This window comes from Chenopodium album, chromosome 13 (genome assembly GCF_948465745.1).
Source record: "Chenopodium album chromosome 13, dcCheAlbu1.1, whole genome shotgun sequence".
Classification (NCBI taxonomy): domain Eukaryota; kingdom Viridiplantae; phylum Streptophyta; class Magnoliopsida; order Caryophyllales; family Amaranthaceae; genus Chenopodium; species Chenopodium album.
This window is the reverse complement of record NC_137846.1, coordinates 48404014-48427174: the sequence shown is the minus strand read 5'-3', so window position 1 is coordinate 48427174 and position 23161 is coordinate 48404014. Positions and strand designations below refer to the sequence as shown.

Below are 23161 nucleotides of genomic sequence, written 5' to 3'. Positions count from 1 at the left end.
GAAGAAAATTAGGAGCTAAACTAAACTGATTGAAGCTAAATTGAACTGAATAGAAATGAATTGAAATTAAGTTGAAGCGAACAGCCCTAAGAGATACATCCTTAAATCATTGTATATAACCATCAACCTTAAAATTAGAACTTAGGCCCCATTCTTTAGAGCTGCTCTCCTCTGCTTTGCTCTGCTGAAATCTGCTCTGCTCTGCTTCAATCTAATCTGCTCTGCTCTGCCCTGCTTAAAAATAATACTTAATATCGAATTATTATAATGATTGGCTTTCCCGAAGGCTGGGATGAAAACAGGAAGGGCGGAAGAGGTCGAGGTAGAGGTGGTTCAAGTTTTCGTGGTGGAAAAGGTGGTCGTGGTACTAGTGGGGGGCGTGGAAACACTCCACTCACCGAGCAAATGCAGTACAAGGAGGGGTTAATAACAACTCTAGCACTACCTCTTCAAGTCAAGGAAATTCAACGCAAGGTCTTATGGGTGTGACATCAGATCAAGCACAACAAATTCTTGACTATCTTACAAGCAAGGCTAAGTCACGGTTAGAAGGTAATGCAAGATTGTGGATCGTGGATACTGGAGCATCTAATCATGTTACTAATGATATTTCTATCATGAGAAATATCAAAACAATTTAAAATTGTCCGGTTGGTTTACCGGATGGTCAAACAGTAAATTCGAATCAACTTGGTTCGGTCACATTGGAGGGTGGTTTGAAAATTGATAATGTGTTATTTGTTCCACAATTGAATTGTAACTTAATTTCTGTAACACAATTAAGTGATGAATTAGGTTGTTCAATTCAATTTACTAACAAAATTTGTGTGATTCAGGACTAATCGAAGAGGACGGTGATTGGCGTGGGTGAACGTCAAGATGGACTTTATTTTTTCCGTGGTGTTCCGCAAATACAAGTGCTAGCAGTAGATTGTGTGGTCGCCTTATGGCATCAACGCATGGGGCATCCGTCGGAAAAGATATTGAAGTTACTTCCTCCTGTGAGTCACTCTAGTAGAAAAAATAATAATGTTTGTGATGTATGTCCTCGTGCAAAGCAAACAAGAGATAGTTTTCCTATTAGTAATAGCAAAGCAAGTAGTATGTTTGAGCTAGTTCATATTGATCTATGGGGACCGTATAATGTGGCCTCGTCTTGTGGATCAAAGATGTTTTTGACAATTGTTGATGATTATTCTCGTGGTGTTTGGATTTATTTTCTTAGAAATAAAACGGAAGTAGAGCTTATGTTTCTTAATTTTGTTGCTTTGATTAAACGGCAATTTGATAAAGTTATTAAAGTTGTTCGTAGTGATAATGGAACTGAGTTTAATCATTTACAAGATTATTTTGTGACGAATGGCATAATTTTTGAGTCTTCATGTGTGGGTACTCCTCAACAAAATGGGAGAGTAGAGAGAAAACACCAACATATTTTGAATGTGGCTCGTGCTTTGAGATTTCAGGGAAAACTACCTATAAAATTTTGGGGGGAGTGTGTTCGGACTGCTTGTTACTTGATTAATCGTACTCCAAGTCCTATTTTACAAAATAAAACTCCATATGAGATGTTATTTGGTAAAGTGCCGATGTTTGAGTGTATTCGAGTTTTTGGGTGTTTAGCATATGCTCATAATCAAAGGAGTAAGGGTGATAAGTTTGCATCACGAAGTCGAAAATGTGTGTTTGTTGGTTACCCGTTTGGAAAGAAAGGGTGGCAATTATTTGATTTGGAGACGAGGGAATTTTTTACATCTCGTGACGTAAAATTTCATGAGCATGTGTTTCCGTATGTTGAGGCATCAAGGGAAAACTTAGAACTTGAGGAACATGAGTTTGGTGGAAGTGATGATGAAATAGACATGTGGCAACGTGGGGATTATGTGGGAACTTCTTCAGGGACAGTAAGCTCCGCAACCAGGCTGCGGGAGCTAGCACCAAGCCGCAACCAGGCTGCGGTAGCACACAATCCCTCCCCTGAAGAGAGTGCCGCAACCAGGCCGCGGGAGAAAGACCTCAACCGCAGCCCAGCTGCGGACTGCACTGTCCAGGAGGGTGCTGCCCAGCAGCGTGCTTTCCAGCAGCAAGCTGAGAGCACGATCAGCAGCCAGCAGGTGGTTCCGGTAGCCCCAGAGACAGATCAGCAGCAAGGTACAGGTTCAGCTAGCGAAATAGAGGCCGACTCCCCTACAGCAACCGAAATTTCCCACGATGTGGGTGTACCTCAGAATTTTCCCCCTATAGTTAATTCATCAAGTGAGAAAGAGTTAGGAAGGGGAAAAAGGCAAAAATTCCAATCAACGAAGCTACGAGATTGCGTGACCCACACAATACGGAAAAATAAAGATCCATGTTCACTGTCAACACCATCATCCTCTTCAGGTAGTCTCTATCCTATCACATATTTTGTTAATTATGATCGGTTTTCCTCGAAACACAGACACTATATTGCAGCTGTGACAGAAGCAAAAATACCAAGATCGTTCAAAGAAGCGATGAGACATGAGGGTTGGAGAGATGCTATGGCAGCGGAAATTAAAGCATTAGAAGACCAAGGCACATGGAATCTAGAAACACTTCCTGCAGGGAAGAAAGCACTTGGAAGCAAGTGGATTTACACTGAGAAGAGAGATGAGGCCGGTAATCTGCTAAGATTAAAAGCAAGACTTGTGGTGTTCGGTAATCATCAGGAAGAAGGGATCGATTACAATGAAACGTTTGCTCCAGTGGCAAAAATGTCTACGGTACGCATTTTCTTAGGAGTTGCAGCGATTAAAAATTGGGAGGTACAACAAATGGATGTGCACAATGCTTTCTTGCACGGTGATTTAGAGGAGGAGATCTATATGAAAGTACCACCGAGTTTTCAAAAAGGCAATTCAGATAAAGTCTGTAAGATGAATAAGTCCTTGTACGGATTGAAGCAAGCTTCTAGATGTTGGTTTGAAAAATTATCCACAGCTTTGAAGAAATATGGATTTAAACAGTCGTATTCCGATTATTCTTTATTCACTCTTTCAAAGGGTGGAATGCAGTTGAGTGTCTTAGTTTATGTGGATGATATGATAATTGCAGGAAATAATACAATTGCATTGGAGAGTTTTAAAGCATACTTGTGTCAATGTTTTAAAATGAAAGATTTGGGTGCCGTGAAATATTTCCTGGGACTAGAAGTGGCACGTAGTAAACATGGTTTTTATGTGTGTCAGCGTAAGTATGCTTTGGATATTATTTCTGAGACAGGGTTACTAGGAGCGAAGCCGACAGACATTCCGATGGTGCAAAATCATAAACTTGCTTTAGCAGAAGGGAAGGAGCACGCAGATGGTGAACAATATAGGCAGTTGATTGGTCGTCTGATATACTTGGTAGTCACAAGGCCGGATTTGGCTTATTCGGTGCATATTTTATTGCAGTTTATGCAATGTCCAAAAGAGGAACATTGGGAAGCGGCATTGAGAGTAGTAAGATATTTGAAGAAATGTCCGGGTCAAGGCATTCTACTAAGGTCGGATAGTAGTCTCCAGTTGGAAGGTTGGTGTGACTCGGATTGGGCAAGTTGTCCCTTGACTCGTAGATCGTTGACAGGTTGGTTTGTATTGCTTGGGTTATCTCCTGTGTCATGGAAGACTAAAAAGCAACCAACAGTTTCTACAAGTTCCACAGAGGCGGAGTATAGGTCAATGACGGGGTTGCAATGTGAGTTAAAGCACTTGAAACAAATACTTCGATCCTTGGGTGTAGAACATAAACAAGGTATGAACATGTACTGTGATAGTCAATCGGCACTTCATATTGCGAACAATCCGGTGTTTCATGAGAGGACAAAACACATTGAGGTAGATTGTCATTTTATTAGGGATGCCATTAAAGAAGGAGTGATTAAGCCATCGTATGTTTCCACGAAGATTCAATTGGCGGATATTTTTACAAAAGCCTTAGGAAAGGCGCAATTTGAGTTTTTGTTTGGCAAGATGGGCATTTGAGATCTACATGCTCCATCTTGAGGGGGGATGTTAAGATAATAATTAGGAAATATTATATAATATCTTTGGGTTTCCTAGTTATGCTAATATTCTATCTTATTCCTAATTATATTAGGGTTAGGAATATCTTTGTAACTATATATATTCTTCGTGAATGAGAAAGTCAAGCCGTTCATATTATTTTGACACACCTTGTTCATCTTAATCCGCCATTACTGCAAACCTTCAAACCTCCATTTTCCCCAAATCATAACAATGTCTCTAAATCTTCGCCAGAAACAAACAGGTATATAATTTCAAAACCCTAAAAACTGATTTCCAACTCCAATTTTATTTCAATTCAATCTAAAATCTTAATCGATTTTTGTGTTTGGTTTGCAGAATGTATAATCAGAATGTTGAATCTGAATCAACCAGTGAATTCATCAACAGGAATGGCAAACGAAGAAGTATACAAGATCTTGATCTACGACAAATCTTCTCAAGATACTCTCTCCTCTCATCCATGTCAAAGACTTACGTAAGCATGGCGTCACTCTCTTCTTCCTCATCGACAAACCTCGGAAACCTATTCCCGATGTTCCCGCCGTTTACTTCATCCGCCCAACTCCGGCCAACATTCAACGCGTCGTTTCGGATGCTGCTGTACCTCTATACGATACGTTTCATCTCAACTTCTCGTCTTCGATTCCTCGTCCTTTGTTGGAGGATCTAGCTTCTGGGATTCTCAAATCAAACGACGCCGTTTCTAGGGTTTCTAAGGTACATGATCAGTATTTGGATTTTGTTACTTTAGAGGATAACTTGTTTTCGCTTGCTTATAGTAATTGTTATGTGCAATTGAATGATCCTAAAGCTGAACAAACAGAAATTGAGGAAATTATTGGCAAAGTTGTTGATGGGTTGTTCTGTGTTTTGGCTACATTGTCTGTGGTGCCGATTATTCGGTGCCCGCAAGGCGGGGCTGCCGAAATGGTGGCGTCTGCCTTAGATCAGAGGCTTAGGGACCATTTGTTGGCTAAGAATAACTTGTTTAGTGAAGGTGGGAATTTTGCCTCGTCGTTTCATGATGTACTTGGATTGAGGCTTAATAGGGTGAGTGTGCAAGGAGAGAAGGGAGGGACTAAGTCGTTTGAGCTAGATGGGTCGGATCCGTTTTGGGTGGCAAATGGAGGGTTGGAGTTTCCGGAGGTGGCAGTTGAGATTGAGAATCAGTTGACCAAGTATAAGAAGGATGTTGATGATGTGAATAGGAGGACTGGTGGCACTGGTGGGGCAGAGTTTGATGGGACGGATTTGATTGGGAACACAAAGCATTTGATGAGTGCTGTTAACTCGCTGCCTGAGTTGACTGAGAGGAAGCAAGTGATTGATAAGCACACTAATATTGCAACTGTGTTGTTGGGTGAGATTAAGGAGAGGTCCCTCGATTCTTATGCCAAAAAAGAGTATGATATGTTGGTTAGGGGTAGTATTGATATGAATGAGTTGATGGGTGTGTTTAAAGGGAAGGGTTCCAAGACGGATAAGCTCCGTTTTGCTATCATGTATCTTATTTCTTTGGAGACTGTTCCACAATCTGAAGCAGAAATGGTGGAAACGGCACTCAGAGAAGCTGAGGTTGATACTAGTGCATTTCAGTATGTGAAAAAGATAAAGTCATTGAATGTTCCTTTGACTTCTGCTAGTGCTGCAAGCAGAGGTAATATAGTAGACTGGGCTGGAAATCTTTTGGCTGCAGGTATGAAGAATCTTTTGGCAGGTGATCGGCAGCTGGCATTGGCAAGGATTAGTTGAAGCTTTGATGGAAGGGAGACCTAACCCAGAGGTCGACTCCTATGTGATGTTTGATCCTCGAGCTCCTAAGTCTGGTTCTGGTAGCCATCTTAGAGGACCATTTAAGGAGGCTATTGTGTTTATGATTGGGGGAGGGAATTATGTGGAGCATGCAAGCCTACAAGAGCTTGTGTCCCGTCAGCAGCCAGCCAAGCATATTATATATGGAACAACAGAAATTCTCACTGGGGCAGAGTTTGTTGATCAACTTGCCTTACTGGGAAAGAAGATGGGATTGGGAGCTAATCCTGCGCCTTCAGCTCATTGATAAGTGTGAGGAGTTCATTTGCTTTTCTGAAAATTGGCAGACTTGGTTGGCATCTGTTCCCATCCTTTGTGCAGGGAAGTCAATCTAAGCTAGAATACTTTTGATTCTTGAAGCATCAGTCACAATTGAATACAGTGATATTTTGAAGATGTATCGAAATAGTTATATAGTTTGTAAAAATGAGTAAATTTTTGCTGCTGAATACTCTTCATATTTAATCTCTTTTGATGTACATGTGTGCTGAACATGTCATTACTTTTTTCTTCTAGCTTCTTTTTATAATATTCATGTATTCTTTACATTTGGAATTCGTCTTGATTCAATTAATCTTCAGTAAACGACTTCTAGCTTTAAAGGTGATTGTTTTTTTATTTTTGAACTTGTTAGTTCTTCACTCTCTCTTTCTCCATTGAAGAATCTCTATATTTTTTCTGTAAGTTCTCTTCAATTTCTTCTTATACTAAATTTTAAATCTTTAATTAATCTGCATTGTTCTTTTGTGTTGTTGATAATCATCTTTTTGTTGAATGTGATTCTTGTTTCTTTAGTTGATTTTTTTTAATATTTTTTTGATGTTTGATGCTCTAAAAATTGCACAATTTGCGTTTATGATAGAATTATTGGTTGATTATGTTGTTATTTATTACGAATTTTGTCTTTGGTTTTTGAAAGTTTTGAATTTTTGGGGTGTTTATTACTATTATTTTTTTCAAAATTTGTGAAATGTATGATTGAAATAGTTTGTCGTTAAAATTGTTTATTAGGTATGGTGCTCGAGCTCTTCATTTCACCTAAATTACCCGTGTTGGATACTCGACACTCTTGAAATGGGCATGGACACTTGACACTTAATTTGTGGCCAAAATTTATTGAGAATTTAAAAAAATTAGCCGAGTTGGAAACTTAGATGTTTCTTTTGTATTCAGAGATTGTATTATCATCTATAGTACCGTAGTTTTTGATTTATAATAGTTGAATGAAGTGATTATTTGGTTAGTTATGTTATGTGGTATTTGAAATGATTAGGGACAATTTTTCTCTCTTTTATGAAAATCTAATTTGCATGACAAATTTCATAGTATTTTTCTTGATGTTTACCTTCCAGGATACGAGTAGCTGCTGATTTACGTGGTGGTTCAGGACTGTATCTGGTGAACTTTCGTAAGCCTTCCATCACCATGTAAACCTCCTACTGTAAAATTGGCCTTTTCTGTCATTTGTGCTCCCTTGCTTGAATTAGTTCGCTCGTGTGATATGATACGCACAATATCTTAAATTAAAGGAATTTTCATTGCTATATATTCTGATGTGCATGGAGATTGAAGAACAATACTGAACTGAAAAAATACGTATTTGTTGATGATTGGAATTATGGGTTTACTAAGTGATATTTTGGAAATTTAATTCTATTCTGACGACTCTTGAAGCTCTTGTTTGCTTGCATTTTTTCCCCTTCAAATGGTCATGACCTCTATGTATCTTTTTAGTTCCATAGTTACTTTAATTATTACATGCTAACATTTGGTTTAGTGTGACTTTTGGGTGATAGGGAGAAAAGATACACGGAGACCTTTAATCCGTTATTCTAGTGGCTTGGAACTTTGTCAGAAAGAGGGGTCTACCCAGAGGGATAATTCTAGTTTTTTTTTTTTTTTTTGAAGGTTTAATGCTTGTGGAAATGTGATTAACTATTGTATGCTGCATTTTCTTTACTCATATGGCTAGCTCAAGCCTCAAGGCCGCGTGCATGTTATATTGTGTTACAACTTGAACCCTGCTCACCCTTAGTTTATTCCACTATTAGATTTAGATGATGACGCTTTAACAAAATCTGGTAAAATTTCTGCATTGATATTGCATGAGCTTTCTTCTGGCTTAGGTTTCTTTACTCTGAAAGACCATTCATGCATCATGTCTTATTTATATTACTTTTTGAATGGTTTTTTCAATGTGTTATTCATCCCCAATCAATCAGAGATTGTAATAGGGATATGGAGCTGCTGCTTGAAGCTTTTGGGTCCTCTTTTTCACTGGAGACTTTTGCTTCTGCTTACTCCCAAGCAAATAGTAATGTGGACTTGGCTGGTGTCATTCTTTACGTATTACAGGGAACTACTGCAGCGACTTGTGAATCCAAAGATGGCATAGATGCAACTTCTTTATCATCATTAGATTTATGTGCTGAAGGCACCTCAAAGTATCTATGTATTGATGAAGGAAATGGTAAAGGTCCCGCAAACAACTATGTTTCTGGGAATTCTGGAGAAGAATGTCTGAAGTCATTAATGTCAACAAATGAATCTACAAAATGTCAATCATCTGAAGTTCACTCAAATGAATGTATAAGAATTCGATCATCTGGAGTTCACTCAAAAGAATCCATAAGAATGCGATCATCTGAAGTGCACTCAAATGAATCATTTTCTGCCTCATTTAATAATACTGGGAAGGATGATAGCTTGCATGCAGAAATAGAAGACTTTCTTTTCAAAATGCTTGGAGATGGGTTTCAACTTGACATGCAAATGATCCATCAAGTTCTTGGTGAGTTGTGTTTTCAGTTCAATCATACTCCTTTTGAATTTCTGACATATGTTAATCACATGATCTTTTATTCTAGATGCTGCTCTACACAGCTCAAATGTCATTTTTTTCTAAAATGTTTATTGTATTAAAGGCTGGCTATAGGTGACGTGGTTTTCTTTCTCTAAAAATTGATTGATCTCTAGACACAAAGTTTTGTCAAAACTCCCATTGTCGCACTGAATATCCTAACTATTCTCATGGCAAAAACTCAGTGTAAAACACCTGTTTGAATTCAACACAAGAATATGAGGAATCCATCAATTATCCTCTATGATAACTTCATGCCGCTTTGAATAATAAAGACTAAAATTGATCTGAAGGCTGTGAAGAGATGCGTACAAGAGTGAGATGTAATTTCATGGTTTAATATTTGGAAGGCAATCTCTCTCTCTCGTTTTCATTCTCAACTTAAACCTACCTCTTGTTTATAGCATGAGTACAATGCTATTTTTCTTTTTTCTTTTCCCTGAAGTGACTTGATACTTACTCCTCTTTCCGAGGTTCACTATTATATTAATTTGCTTTGCGATGAGGGATACATGATGTAGAGAGAATGCTGAATTTGCAGGGCTCTGTGGATATGTCATTACCTGAAATATTCCTCTTTGCAAAGTTATTCAGTCAATTCTTTCATCTTACCCTCCTTTTCCTTTGACTTTTGATAATATCAGTTCCACAGTTAGGATTTATAGCAAATTTCATTTCTTAACTAGCCATTTGAGTAGTAAAGTTAAAAATAATGATTTATTTCATTGTTGCCCTTTAACATATGGTATCATTGGTATGTAATACACTCCCAATAATTATATGCAAGGGGAGGATGGTCTTTCTTGATGGGGGTACTTATTTTTCACAACTTAGCTGGAATGTCTATATATCTGGGGCATGGGCACCCTATACCAAATATATAGCAAATTTTCCTTCATTTTGAAAGTATTCTGTTTTGAACTGAGTTTTGGTGCTGTGATCCAATAAAGTTCACAGTAATAGTAAAGAATAGCCATTCCTTCACAAAAAAAAAAAAAAAAAAAAAAAAAAAAAAAAATAGTAAAGAATAGCCAATAGCCCAATATCCTCATTGCATGTTTAAAATTTGGCGTTTGTTTTCGCAGTTTTTATGTGTCTCATCTTGTTTATCTCTCTTATGTGGGTTAACGATCGGCCTCCCTTAAAAAATGGGTCATACTGAGAATTCGCAGAACTAATGAACAATCTAACCAGACTTGTGCTGTCGAAGTCTTGGCTTAATATGTGATTTTTACTCCTTTAGTCCATTATATGGCATTATATGGAAACAAAGGTAACACTAACATCATATATATGATGATGCAATTGATGCCACTCACCATTTTTTTTTTTTTTTTTTTTTTTTGGAATGCCCCTCACCATTTTTCTCTTTTAGTCAACCAATTTATCATTAGATTTGTGTCACATTTAACTCGCTTCATAGTTAATAGAAACTGTCCAAGCATATATTGGACAACCAAAGATATGAGCTTAAAATTTAATTATAATATCATCAGACCTATTTCAATTATGTTTTACATCTTAATAGATTAATTAGTCATACCTCAAAATAAAGCTTTAGCCTTTGCTATGATTGTATCTAAATCAAGGTTAGTTAACTAAGGAGTTGCTTTTCTAATAAATTCAACATATGTTTAAACAAGTGATGGATAAATGTTTAAAAGTGTAAAAGAAAAAATTTCTAATTATATTTACAACTAATACATAACATGCTTCATGCTTCAAAATTCTTGAGAAAAACCAGATGATCAATTTGTGAGTCTTTGGGTCTCGTTTTTGTCTGTAAGAGTCTCAAGCAGAAGGGGGGGTGCATACTGAGCAGTCCCTTGGTTTTCCTCAGCATCCTGGCAAAATGACAGAATAATACTGTCGATGGACATCTCAACCACGCCAAAGAACAGCGTCGCAACAACATAACCCAGGATCCAACACGCCTGCAAAATAAAGAGCTAAAAATCAGGCAGTTGATGCAGCACTTCCAACTATTTAGTCCCATGAGGAGGAATTACAATAACTTATTGTGAGTCAGCCTCATACAAAATACTCAGGTTTTTTTGAAGGAAAACAACAAAACTATGGCACTCGAGACCATGGATATATAATGGACAATTTATTTACGTCTATAAGATGGAAGTAAAGTAGAACATGCAGAAAAGTATCACCAAGGCAATAAAGTGTAGTTTAAACACCATCAGTAGTAACTAGCAAAATAAAACAGGCACACCAATTTTACAATAACTGGATGTGTTTTTGCAAAGATAGCTTGTTTAGGTTTTCCATTTCTTTAATTGGATGGAGGTGGGTGGACAACATCCTAAGCGATGAAACATAAAATATTTAAAACTTGAATCCTAGGCAAAAGATAAAACATTTATATTGAGCGGACAAAAGAAATGAATATACATACCAGCACTGGGAACAAAGGAGAAGTAATCTTCTTATGGGCAGACTTGTAGTCGTAAGTATCCAACATGAGGAATGCAAACATGGCGCTTGATAAGCTAACACATAATTTTCCAAGAGACAAAATGACATCTCCGACAACATTAACCTTCCCTATCCTCAGTATATTATTCATAATCAACTCCGTTGCAATAGCGGAAGACTTGAAGAAGCTTTTACCTGTTATGGCAATCTGCATATCACAATTGCCAAATATAAGCAATCGTACCATGCAAGAAGGTTTAAGGATCACAGGTATCAGAAGGTATGCTACTCCCTCTGCTTTATAATATTCCCATGTTTTTCAAGGTATAACTTTGACAATTAATTTCTCTTGACATACTGATATAAATAAAATATCAAACAAGTATTTTAAGTACTGAACAAAACAGAAGTATCAATGTATTTCAGAAAAATATTGGTCAGTTTAATCTTAAAAAGAGTTTTGCATTTTAAACCCTAAAAAGGAGGAAATGTATCGATTTTTCATCTCAAGCAATAGGTGTCAGATAAGGATACAAGGTCACAGGCATCATAATGAAAATCAAGCCTGAACCTACTGGGTGTTCAGATAATTACTGGTCTGATCACTGGAAAAGGTTTAAGTGTGTGTGTGTGTTTTTTTTTCTCTGGATGAGTTGTAAAGCACCGACTCGGATGGGTTCAAATTAATCATTCCAAAACAAGGATGCTAACATCCTGTATGGCATAATAGCCGCATGCTAAAATAAAAGGCCATAAGCTACTGCTTTAGAAAATGTAACATTGAGATCTATAAACCTGCTAACTGCTATTGGATTTCATACAGAATAGCCAGGCTGAAAAAAAATCTTTCATTATTTATGAGACATTTGATGGAATCAAGACTAACATCACACACATCGCTTAGCTACATATTAAGATAGCTTTGTAGGACAATTGACAGACACAAACCTGGCTTTAGAGGCTGATCTCTAGAATATGGTCAAATGGTGACTTGGAGTTCATGACGACATGACGTAACCATAATTCATTTAATAATGAATAAAATCTAGAACAGTGAACAAAAGCATCTCCAGATACCAAAACTCATTCTAAAGACAGAACATTCATGAATTTCCTAAAGCTATTGATGGGCTATTGAATAAAATTGGTAGCTTTTAATTTTTGCCTCTGTGATTTCAAGTTATATAATACAAAAATTACTCATATTTATACAAGCCATGTTAAATTCAAAGATGGAGAACAAAACTAGAAACTGCATTTTCTAGATCTGTCTTGATTTTAATTATAGCTGAAAACTAAAAACTAGCATGAATGCAATTTAAACACAATTAAAAAAAAAAGGGGGGGGGGGGGGGGGGGGGGGGGGGGGGGGGGGGATGGTCATTCTTAATTCTACCAAATGAAAATAACAGTATAACATAAGACATTCCTGTGAACAGCGATAGCTTCAGGCTTGACACTTCTTTAAAGTGTGGAGATAAAGATAAACAAGATTAATGTCACTGCAGAGGCTCTCAATGCATGCGGAGTAGGAGGGTCAGACCCTCATGTGTATGTAGCCAAACTTTTAAAGCTAACAGGAAGATTGTTTCCAATTGATCCTTGAACTATAGGCAAACTTTTGCTATTTAATAAAACACTGCAGACTGTTTAATGAATCAGTTTCATAAAGAGCATTCCACTAAAAAAGGTAAAGAGGATTGGTCTTGAGCACTATCAGGGTCATTCTAGGTTAGGCAGACAACTTAACAGCTTAAATGAAAATTAGAAGCAAACTGAAAGATTTGTACCACCTTACCATTATATAGGCATTACGATTCACTGACTTGATGGTCCACTCAACGCACTTTAAGCAACAATTGGAAGAATTATGGACTATCTTCCCAAACCAATTATCTGGCGTAGTATAGGAAACCTTCAGCTTGCGTCGAATTGCCTCTAGTATAAAGCGGATTGACTCCACAAAAGATAGAACCAAAGAGCCAACAGCAACAGAACCCAAGTTGTACCGGACTAGCCTTTTCATTGAGGCAAAAACAGGTAAAAATGGGATTCTCGGCTGCAAAATGCATACAAAAGTGAGTCTAAAATAAGTTTACTACAGAAATTTTAGGCTATCAGGAGAGGGAATATCCCATGATGCAATGTAGACAATTTTATATTTTTCATGCAATCCAGTCAGAACTGATTTTTTCTATGCAATTCATCTCATATAACACACTCAAAGCAGAATGGCCAGTGTGACGTGCATAGACTGTCAGGCAGATATAATAAGCAATCATTGCAAAATACCCCCCTCAATTGATAAAAGAACATTTCCTGAAGTTACATGGTAAACCGTAGCATTTATTGGCGTATATAAACTCCAAACAAGTAAAAGCAACGAATGTAGAACAGTCAACACCAATTTGTAATCTCAATCAAAACAGGCAAAACTACTGTACATCTTAGGAGATCAACAGACCATCCTTCAATAGCATGCAATGCAATGTGTGCTATGGTGGAGATAAACTCCAAACTAGTAAAAGCTATGAATGTAGAACTGTTAATATCAGTTTGTAAACTCAACCAAAAGAAGCAATACTACCGTACAAGTTAGGGGACCATCCTTCAAAAGCATGCAAAAAAATATGATTCATACTCACGCTTGCTAACTAGCACCCAAACATAATATTAACATATGAATTGAGCAACACGCCCCCCCCCCCCCTCTCTCTCTCTCTCTCTCTCTCTCTCTCTCTCTCTCTCTCTCTCTCTCTCTCTCTCTCCCTCTCTCTCTCCCCCTCTCTCCCTCTCTCTCTCTCTCCCTCTCCCTCTCCCTCTCCCTCTCCCTCCCTCTCTCTCTCTCTCTCTCTCTCTCTCTCTCTCTCCCTCTCTCTCTCCCTCTCCCTCTCCCTCTCCCTCTCAATGTGCATTAAAACACCACAAGGGCCCTTCCAAATTTAACTTTTTAAAAAAAGTAAAATAACTGAACAAGAGAAGTTTAATTAAATATTTAAATAGGACATAAAATTGTATGTAGTAAAGGACACAATGACTAATAATTTTCAAAAGGGCATTCATATGTTCAAAGAATCACAAAACCACAAGTCCATAGCATATGCCTAAAAGAGTTTAGCAATCGATTTCTTACCGATGAATCACCACGAGTCCAATAATAAGAAGCAACAGAACCCGCAATGACAGTGGATGAACATGCTATAAAGAAATGTGTTGCCCAATAACCACCAAACAAGTGAAAGAGGATGGAGATTCCTATGTGAGGGGTATAATGAATGCTATAACCACAACAGCGCTCACAGCTGACCCTGCTTGAACTAAGGTTGTAAGCACAACAGTTGGATTCGCAGTTATTCTGATGAACCTCGCCAGAACTGAATATATGCAAAGCAGCAGATACCCATATCATGTAAAAGATGCCAAGTATGGCATATGGTATGACTGGAAAGGTCATTAGAAATCGAACTTCCCTTATAACTTTTGCAGCAACCTGGAAATAATTTAAACATGTCATCAGATAAAAGTGCAATTACAGGCATCACCAATGGCGGATCTACATAGTCACAAGGGGTAGCATGTGCTACCCCCAGTATTTTGATATAAATATTTAAAAACTGCATATATTTTAAATGTCAAGCTTTGCTTCAGTGGTAAAAGGAGAAATATGTGAAACCTTAGTGTTGGGCGGGCATCAAGGTTCAAATCCCAACTTCTTCTTTTTCATTGAGTTTTTTTTTTTTTTTTTTTAAAGTATTTTAACCCCTTGCTCTTTGTTCCAAATCAAAAATTCCCCTGATTACTAGTAATTTAAATTTCTCCATTACACTTATTGATAAAGATATTTTTTGTTTTTCAAATTTACAAATTATTTATAGAGTACGGAGTATTTCAAACCATAATGATAATTTAGATGTATATGAATTGGAGTACAAAATACTAGTATTAATTAAAATAAAATAAAATAATTTGATACTTCATACTATTATAGAGTTTTTTTTTTTTTTTTATTGTAATTATTTTGATATGTATAATATATCTTAGTATTGTTTTTTGAATAAGTTCTCCGTCAAATGTACGAGATGTGTTACCTGCAACAATCGTTTGTTTTACGAATTTCATGTCCAAAATCAAATTGTCAATTAATAAGGAGCACAATAATGTACTAACACGTTACATTGCATCAACAAAATCACTCAGTTTGTTATTTTGCTAATTGTTTTTGGGGGAATTATATAACATGAATTGAATCCCTAAAATAAAAGTTCGATTTTAATTTAGTTCTAAATGTCTTAAACAACTATGCGCTATTACGCTACCCCTGATCGGAAATCCTGGATCCGCCACTGGGCATCACCTACAGTTTTAGGTTGGCTTACCCTAGGTTAAAAACAAAAAAACAAATTTAAACTACCCATCATTTGATCTTTAAGCTAAAGTTTGTCATCTGCTCACCTAATCAAGTAGGCCACTTCCAGCGGAGTAATGTTTGGCAATAGAAGCAATGCATGTAGACTGAAAGTTCCTACTCAAGTTACAACTTTAGTATATATGTAAATACTCACTATTATGATATAGTGTATATTTGTAATAATAGTTCCCTCAAACTTGATAAAGATGCCTGATATGCTCGCATTTTGCGATTTTGGAAGCTTCCTTCACAGTGAAATCTAATCCCCTCCCACCCGAGATATAGCAAACAGACTAAGGTGCATAAACATTAACATATTCCCCAAAGAATATCATGCGTCTTCCAACAATACATTCTTTAAACTTTGGCACGATAACCATAAACCCAAACCTCAAAAGTCTTAGCTCAGTGTTCATAATTTCATTTCAAAGTAGAGCAAACAATGACAAAGCCAAATACATGTTAAAGTCTGAAGACTCGAATTTCACAAGAGTGATAATTCTCTGAAAATTTCAGAGTAGTTTTGCATGAGTTTTATTTCTGGACCATTGTGAACCAAATATCCATCAAACTCAATCTTGAGGATCCAAGCATACAAATCAAATGCTAGACAAATAATAACTCAATCATAGCACATGAAAGCAGGTGATTATACTTGCCTTTAGGACTGATGTTGCCATAAGGATGCGTCTAACTATGGCAATTGATGCCAGGATGGCCATTCCCATAACGGCAGTCATCAAAATTGCAGCAACACGAAGGTGAGTCAACTCCTGGTGCACAAATAAAAAAATGTTCTAATAAGAAAATTATGCCAGCAACAGTAAATTGGTAGTTACGGAATAACGAATAAGCCATATAGAGAAACAGCAGCTTGGTGCATCCTCCCTATCTTAGGCAACCAGAAGTTTGTAAGCCATCTAACAAAGCAATTGATAAGTCTTAATGCATAGAAGAAGCTCTCTTGTTACCTTTATTCTTCCCAAAATAGTGTAGTATCAATGTATCATCAAAAAATTTTCGCAATTTGCACGTTAATAAGACCATAATATACAACCCAGTCAATTAGTTTGGTAATTATTGTTCAAGTAAGAGACAAATTTGTTACTTATACTCTTTAAAAGGCAGCAAAGGACTATGATACCCAATATTTATTTGAAAATTTTGACACCCAATTCCCTTCCCAGATAATCCTACTCAATTAATTTCCATAATCATTGAGTTGCATAGTGAGCTAATCATAAGGTAAACACTAAGGCCTTGTTTGGCTGATGTGGGAAGTAAATTCCCACGGAAAATTCTAATAAATGGGAAATTACTTTCTTTATAAAAATTCCTAGGAATTACATAAAAGTGTTTGGTTGTCAAGTGGGAATTTGTAAATCCTAGGAATTGTGAATGACCAAGGGTGGGGTGGGTAAGTAACTTCCCATGTTTTGAGGGAAGTGGAAATTCCCATGAATTGTGACTTCCTCCATATTTGCTTTTTAATGTCAACCAAACAACATACCTAAAAGGAAACTCATGGGAGTTTTGAGTGCCTATGGAAACTAAAGGCAACAAAACAACACCTAAGTTTTGAGTTTGAGTCATTTCATTTTCCATATACACTACATAAAATACAGAGTTCGCATAGTATTAAACTTACGAGTATTTGACGAATTAATTTACTTTGCTCACTGTGGGGGTTAGAGTAAATTGTTGTAATTATGAGAAAGGGATGAAAGAAGCTAGAAAATCATGAGGACAGCACATTGGACATTAGTGAGAATGGACAGTTTGAAGATATTGTTCCCAGGGATTGAGTCAACAAGTGGACTGAAGTATTAAACAGAATTGTTTTCCCAATCTTAGTGGAAGATTTTGGAGTTAAATTCCGTGTAGTGGAGGTTCTTCACTTCCAGATTAGGTCTAAGAAGTTTTCCTTGATTAAATCTCACGTTCTTTACTATATCAATTAATCCTTTAAGTTTTGCAAAAGAGTAGAACCAACTTGTAATATATCTTATGTTCAAACAATTTCTTTATTTGTAACATTTCACTTCTTTTGAACAGCTGTCAGCTCATGCTCTAATCATCTAATTTGACAAAATAACTGTTTACACTTGATTCAGCCACAATTTTGATCACTTATTCTTGCTTCCACCATATGAGCCTGCTGGTGACATACAATCCCTTTGAATTGACAGTAATTGATCATTTGAAAGTATCATCTGGCGCGATCCTCGTAATTTTACAAACCCTTTACAAGAGGATAGGTCATAGTAAAAGCAATTTAACCAAATTCTCCAAGTGATTTGTAGCGCAAAACTCACATCTATAGGCCCAAAGTAAAGTCAGAATTTGGTAAAAGAACTTACCCTTCCATATACATGAACATATGGGTCATGAACGCCAACAATGGGTGTAACAGCATCATTTCCAATCCACCCAGCTGAGAACGACAAAGTGCGCTAATTAAATGTATGTAGTAATCAACAATAAACCCCCAATATAAAAATAAAACTCCAGAGTGTATAATTTGAAATATACTTAAGTTTTAGATTTCTGAACAGAAAAAGGGAGCAGTTTTCTAAAGATACATCTCTTACCTTTAAGATAAAAAAGCATAGTAACTGATACTACGAGAATGTTGAAAAGTACGACTGTTATCCATGGCATCCCAGACACAAGATACCGGATCAACAGCAGCCAAATCCCTGACAAGAAAAGTGGCAGGAGCCCACCACAAACAAGGAGTACAAACCATGACTTTCCAATGTCAGCCATGTACCTCTGCAGAAAGCAGATATTTAAACAATTATTTGACCAAAAAAGGCCTGAATGATAAGTACAGCAGAGGTCACAACTCAAAAGGCAAATATTAAACTAGTATATACTTTTAAACACGTGTGGAGCCATTCACTACAAGCATTTAAGATCATGAAGACAGTCAGAACTCCGAAGTATTCTGATCTCTGAATATAAATTTGTGTCAAAAGGTCCAAGGGCCACAAATTCACAATGTCAGGTTCACGGTTCACCTATAATAAGCAATTTTTGCTTCATTTATTTTTGGCCAATAGGTGTTAGACTATCAGTCATGTCACATTTTGGCATCCATCAGACACAAGGAGCTTTTGCATGAAAACAAGAATACAAAAGTCCATGGTAAATTACTAATATTATCTTGGCATCTTTCATTCATAGACCTGATTAGCATTATTATTCCAAAAATCCAAATACAAACACTTTTACACAAATCATTGGAAGATGTTCCTACGGAAACAATATCAATACCCACAGGTACAAAAGTTTACTTAATGGTTTTTAAATTAAAAGTATAACGTAAAGATAAATAACGCTGAGGAGAAAGCCTTAAAACATCCTCATGTCAACAAATTGTGATGAGAATAAGGTGACTTTAACACTGTCACGAACAGTCAAAAGTAACAAAAATCTCTGTAAATTAAAAGGTCCCTCACCTTTACGACAGCAGATCGTGAGTTCATTGTTTTGTGAATTGACTTGTCAATTTCAAGTCCCTCGTTGATGCTTACTCCCCCCATCTGCTGCCAATGCCGTAAAGACATGTTTGACGGACGAGCAATAAATTGGCAGCTCCAGAAAACTATTTTTTTTAAAAAAAAAAAGTAAAAGCAAAGAATTTAGAGAAATATCCCTAAGTCCTTATCCAAGATATCTACAGCACCAGATAAAATGATCTCAACTATAGTGAAAATAAAAGGAAACATGACTGCATGAACAGTATAAAGGTCACACAATAAAAAAAAAAAAATTAACATACCATTAACACTGGGGAATATGACAGGGTAACAAGGCCCTTGAAGTTGAAGTGAACTGTTTCTCATATCTGGGGTAAGGAACTCAAAATAATCATAGTTCCTGTCAATCCATTCATCTAAAGTGAGATGTATATCTCCATCAGGGTAATCACAGACCCAGTTAAGGGAATCTTCAGCTGGAATAGGGCAATCCAACAAACAAATGCTCCTGGCATCAGCCAGCTTGAACGCGGAGTTCTTTAATCCACTTTCATGCACCTGGTTAGGGTTTACCCAATATCTGAGTTCTAGTTCACGGAGATTTCGATGGGCATCTTTGTCACCACATAGATTTCCCTCATAGTCCAAACCATAGACTAACCTGAAAATGTAAAGTAACTACCACTTACGGAAATAAAAGGAAATTGACTGGTTGAAACAATATACCTTAACATATAGAAAACAAAGATCAATTCACACCTTGTCAGGTAAGTTACAGATTTTTTTTTTTTTTTTTTTTTTGGGAGGGGGGGGGGGTATTAAAGACTGATAGAAATTATTGGATTGGCCACTATATAAAGTATTTAAAGTCAACACATGCACAGGAATGGTGCACAGCGAGATGGATATAACTTAAAATCCTAGACTAATTATCAAAGAGGAGCTGAGTAAGATTGTAGAAAGTTGTCGTTTTAGTCAGCTACACTGAGGAGGATCTTTATGGCCTACACCCTACAGTGACCCAGCCCCACAAATTCACAAAACCCTTAAATTGTGGTATCCATAATATGAGTATTAAATGGCATAGTAGCTGACCATTTTTGTTAAAACAAAAGTTGGAAGGTTCAAACAGAAAAAATTGATAAACTAAAGTCAATATCCGCCACTGTCACTTGCATGGTTGCACCATCTCCTCAAAGACCACATCATACAATATTTCTAGATGGGCCAATTCTTCCCTGATTACTTCCCATTCTGTAGGGTCCATCTTTCGTACACTTACAATATCTCATGCTCATCTTACACAATATACTCACCAGAGCACCTGGGTACTCTTTTTTAACATGCCCAAACCATCTACGCCTCCCTTTACACATCTTTTCCATAATCGAGGTTCACAACTACTATTCATTTCATTTTCTTTGAACTTCATAAGAATACCTAATCTGCTGCATAAAGCTCTTCAGTTCTTGTTTCGTGCATGAATATACATTTGCTCCTTGGAGAAGCTACTGAATATTGGATTTTACACCAGATATATCACCTTCAAGGCTTCAAGCTTATTTTAATGTGAAAACTTTGTCCTAGTCCACATGTACATTCTATCCCACTTATCGGCTCGGCAACTCTATGAACGCAAAACAAATTTACTTAAAATGAAGGCTGCATAAACCTTTTATAGAATTCAAATCGTTGCCCCTGATGCAGTAGCTATGAGTCCTCTTAATTTTTTGTGTGTCCTTCCTACAAAGCAAGAGCCCTAACAAATTAGGTAATGACAGCTTCATTCCAATGTAACGGCATTACTCCAGCTCTTGAGTTAGCACACTGTATCTTTCTTGGTTTTCTGCAGATTCTTGGTTATCCGGCTTATCCCACACAGCCCTTCCACAATCATGAACACTTTGATAGGCAGCAGGAAGATTTGACCAATGCATGTTTGCTTAGAAGATAATTTAACATGAAAAAGTTATTAGTTCAACTTTTAATTCTGTCCATAAACAGATACCAGAGGTTGGCATTTTGCTATTGTCATTTTCCTTTATGAAGAAAAAACCAAGGTATTTGATAACCACCTAGGAATAGCATCTGACTGTAAGATTAGAATCATGATTTGTTGCATTTAACTAGACTTTACAAATCAGAAGAATATCATAGTAACAAAACTGGGGAAAGGAATGCTATAAATTTTCAATCTTTCCAGAATGAAAGGTGAATCTCACAGACCGTAGCCCATTCATGGCATTCAGGGAAAGGTCACAAAAGTTCATTCTTTACTCAATTGAGCAATGACAAATGTAAAGATGACATCTAAGCAAATTCAACAAAATCAAGGAACTTTCCATAAAAACTAATAAAAGGGTCACATGACTCACATCACATGCATATCTATATTAAGTAAGAAATATATAGAAAGTAAACCACTGAAAATATAAAAATGAGAAAAGTCTTATGATAAATTTTTGTATTACCTTTTTGGGTTACCTTTGTTGAACCCAAAACTTGAATTGACAATCATGGCAATCCAGAATACTACGAAGATGACAAGGAACACTATGTCTCTACATTTCCTGTTCTTCTGTATAACTCCACCCAGCTGGCCGCCGTCACTTGATGGGTACATTTTAGGGAGAGCTAGCTGCTTAAGAGAGAATAATGGAGGCAGATTAAGAAGGAAGCAAGGAACTATTCAACATTTGGACTATAAAGCATAAATGAAAGTATTTTTTTATGCATTCTGTCTTTACAATACTTATATATCAAGGGCTTCCATAAATAACATGACTTCAATACAAGCACAACCAGTGGTAGATTTTAGAAATGGTAGGGCACGACGTACCAGTCGACAACCAATTCATTAACTATTCCGAATTTCCAATTGACAATGACAAATACTTAACAATTCCTTATCAAAGTAACACTAGCAAAGAATGGATTTGAATGAAACACTTCATTTTCACAAAAAAAAAAAAAAAAAAAAAAACAACAACAACAACAACAAATATGGTCTAATTTCAATTCACAAGTTGACAAACAATTTCAAATTACATACATCCTATTTCCAACTTCAATTCCAATCTCATTTCACATCAATTTCAACTTCAACTAAAAAATGCAAACTCAAACTCAACAAAAACAAGTAAACAAACAAATCCACAATTCAACATACCCAATTATTCACAATCATCTCAACAAAATACTAAAAACAACCATCAAAATCAACAACTTTCCACATTTCAACTCCAAAGTAACTCAAATTCAAATCAAATTTTAGAGCTACTAACCAAATGAACACTAACCCTTTAACAATCAACAATCTAAGCGTTGGCGGCGGCCGAAGCGGCGCAGATTGAAAATGGGTAAAGAACAGCTCAACCCTTTTTTTCTTCTACTTTTTTACAAGGGTTTTAGCTTTTTAAACAGGATTGCAGAAAAGGGTATTAATGGGGGAAGAATTTAAGAGATGGGTTTTCACTTTTTTAAGAGAAAAGGCTCAGTTTTAAGAGAGAGAAAGCTCTGATTTGGAGAGAGAAAGCTCAAAAAACTGGAGAAAAACAACAGTGGAAAACAAAGAAGAAAATGAGAGAAAAGTAGCAGAAAAAGATTCTTAGCTTGGCTTAAAGAAGCAGTGTTTAATGGGTTCTTACAGTGTTACAGTAAACTACCACTCTACCAGTGGTACTAAGCTAAGTGTAGTGTGAAGACTGATGTATTACTTTTTTAATTCTTTTAAATTAATTTAATACGGAGTATATTTTGTCCCTTTTTTTTTTTACATCATTTTACAAATTGCGTACCTTTAAGAGCTAATAAGATGAAGTAGATAAAGATGGAGCTTGCCCCTCGGCTTCACCAAAATAAATAAAAAAATAGATAAAGAGAAATAAAAAAAAATAAACTCATATGATACGAAAAATATAGAGAATTTATTAACTAAAATGAAAACTAATATATCTAAATTGAAACAATCTTTTTAAAATGTGTTGCATCTAAGGAAAAATGGAAAAAGTACTTCCTATATTAGTTTTTAATTTGTGACAATTGACAAAGACTGTTAATTTTTTTTAACTTTTTTTTTAATTTTTGTACTTTTCTTTGTTTGTTTTTTCTTGTTATTTTATTAATGAAGTATATTTAA

At 36.3% G+C, this 23161-nt stretch overlaps 1 protein-coding gene and 1 pseudogene across 4 annotated transcripts; one reads left to right on the top strand and one right to left on the bottom strand.

The window, feature by feature from the left end:
• The first annotated feature begins 4269 nt into the window (after positions 1–4269).
• LOC145576773 (SEC1 family transport protein SLY1 pseudogene) lies at positions 4270–6666 on the top strand (annotated as a pseudogene).
• A 3524-nt stretch (positions 6667–10190) lies between these two features.
• LOC145574861 (choline transporter protein 1-like) lies at positions 10191–22684 on the bottom strand. 4 transcript variants are annotated; one of them, XM_081632728.1, is made up of 11 exons: positions 22308–22684; positions 21495–21664; positions 19326–19684; positions 19003–19148; positions 18130–18313; positions 17899–17972; positions 16198–16311; positions 14264–14620; positions 12929–13189; positions 11111–11338; positions 10191–10637 (listed from the first exon to the last, which is right to left on the bottom strand). In XM_081632728.1, exons 2-11 carry the CDS (start codon positions 21644–21646, stop codon positions 10452–10454), a joined length of 2061 nt encoding a protein of 686 aa, XP_081488854.1. In that variant the 5' UTR covers positions 21647–21664; positions 22308–22684; the 3' UTR covers positions 10191–10451. The 4 variants fall into 4 exon arrangements, with proteins under 4 accessions (XP_081488854.1, XP_081488855.1, XP_081488853.1 ...); XM_081632729.1 differs by having other exon boundaries at positions 22323–22684; XM_081632727.1 differs by having other exon boundaries at positions 10192–10637; positions 21495–21661.
• Between the last annotated feature and the right edge of the window lie 477 nt (positions 22685–23161).

Excerpts from the sequence above, each read along its gene's own strand:
- LOC145574861 (XM_081632728.1), bottom strand. The coding sequence starts at position 21,646 with ATGTACCCATCAAGTGACGGCGGCCAGCTGGGTGGAGTTATACAGAAG. Across the intron at positions 19,685-21,494 it reads AACAAAGGTAACCCAAAAAG|GTTAGTCTATGGTTTGGACT; the intron begins GTAATACAAAAA and ends TTACATTTTCAG. Across the intron at positions 13,190-14,263 it reads GGACTCGTGGTGATTCATCG|CCGAGAATCCCATTTTTACC; the intron begins GTAAGAAATCGA and ends TGCATTTTGCAG.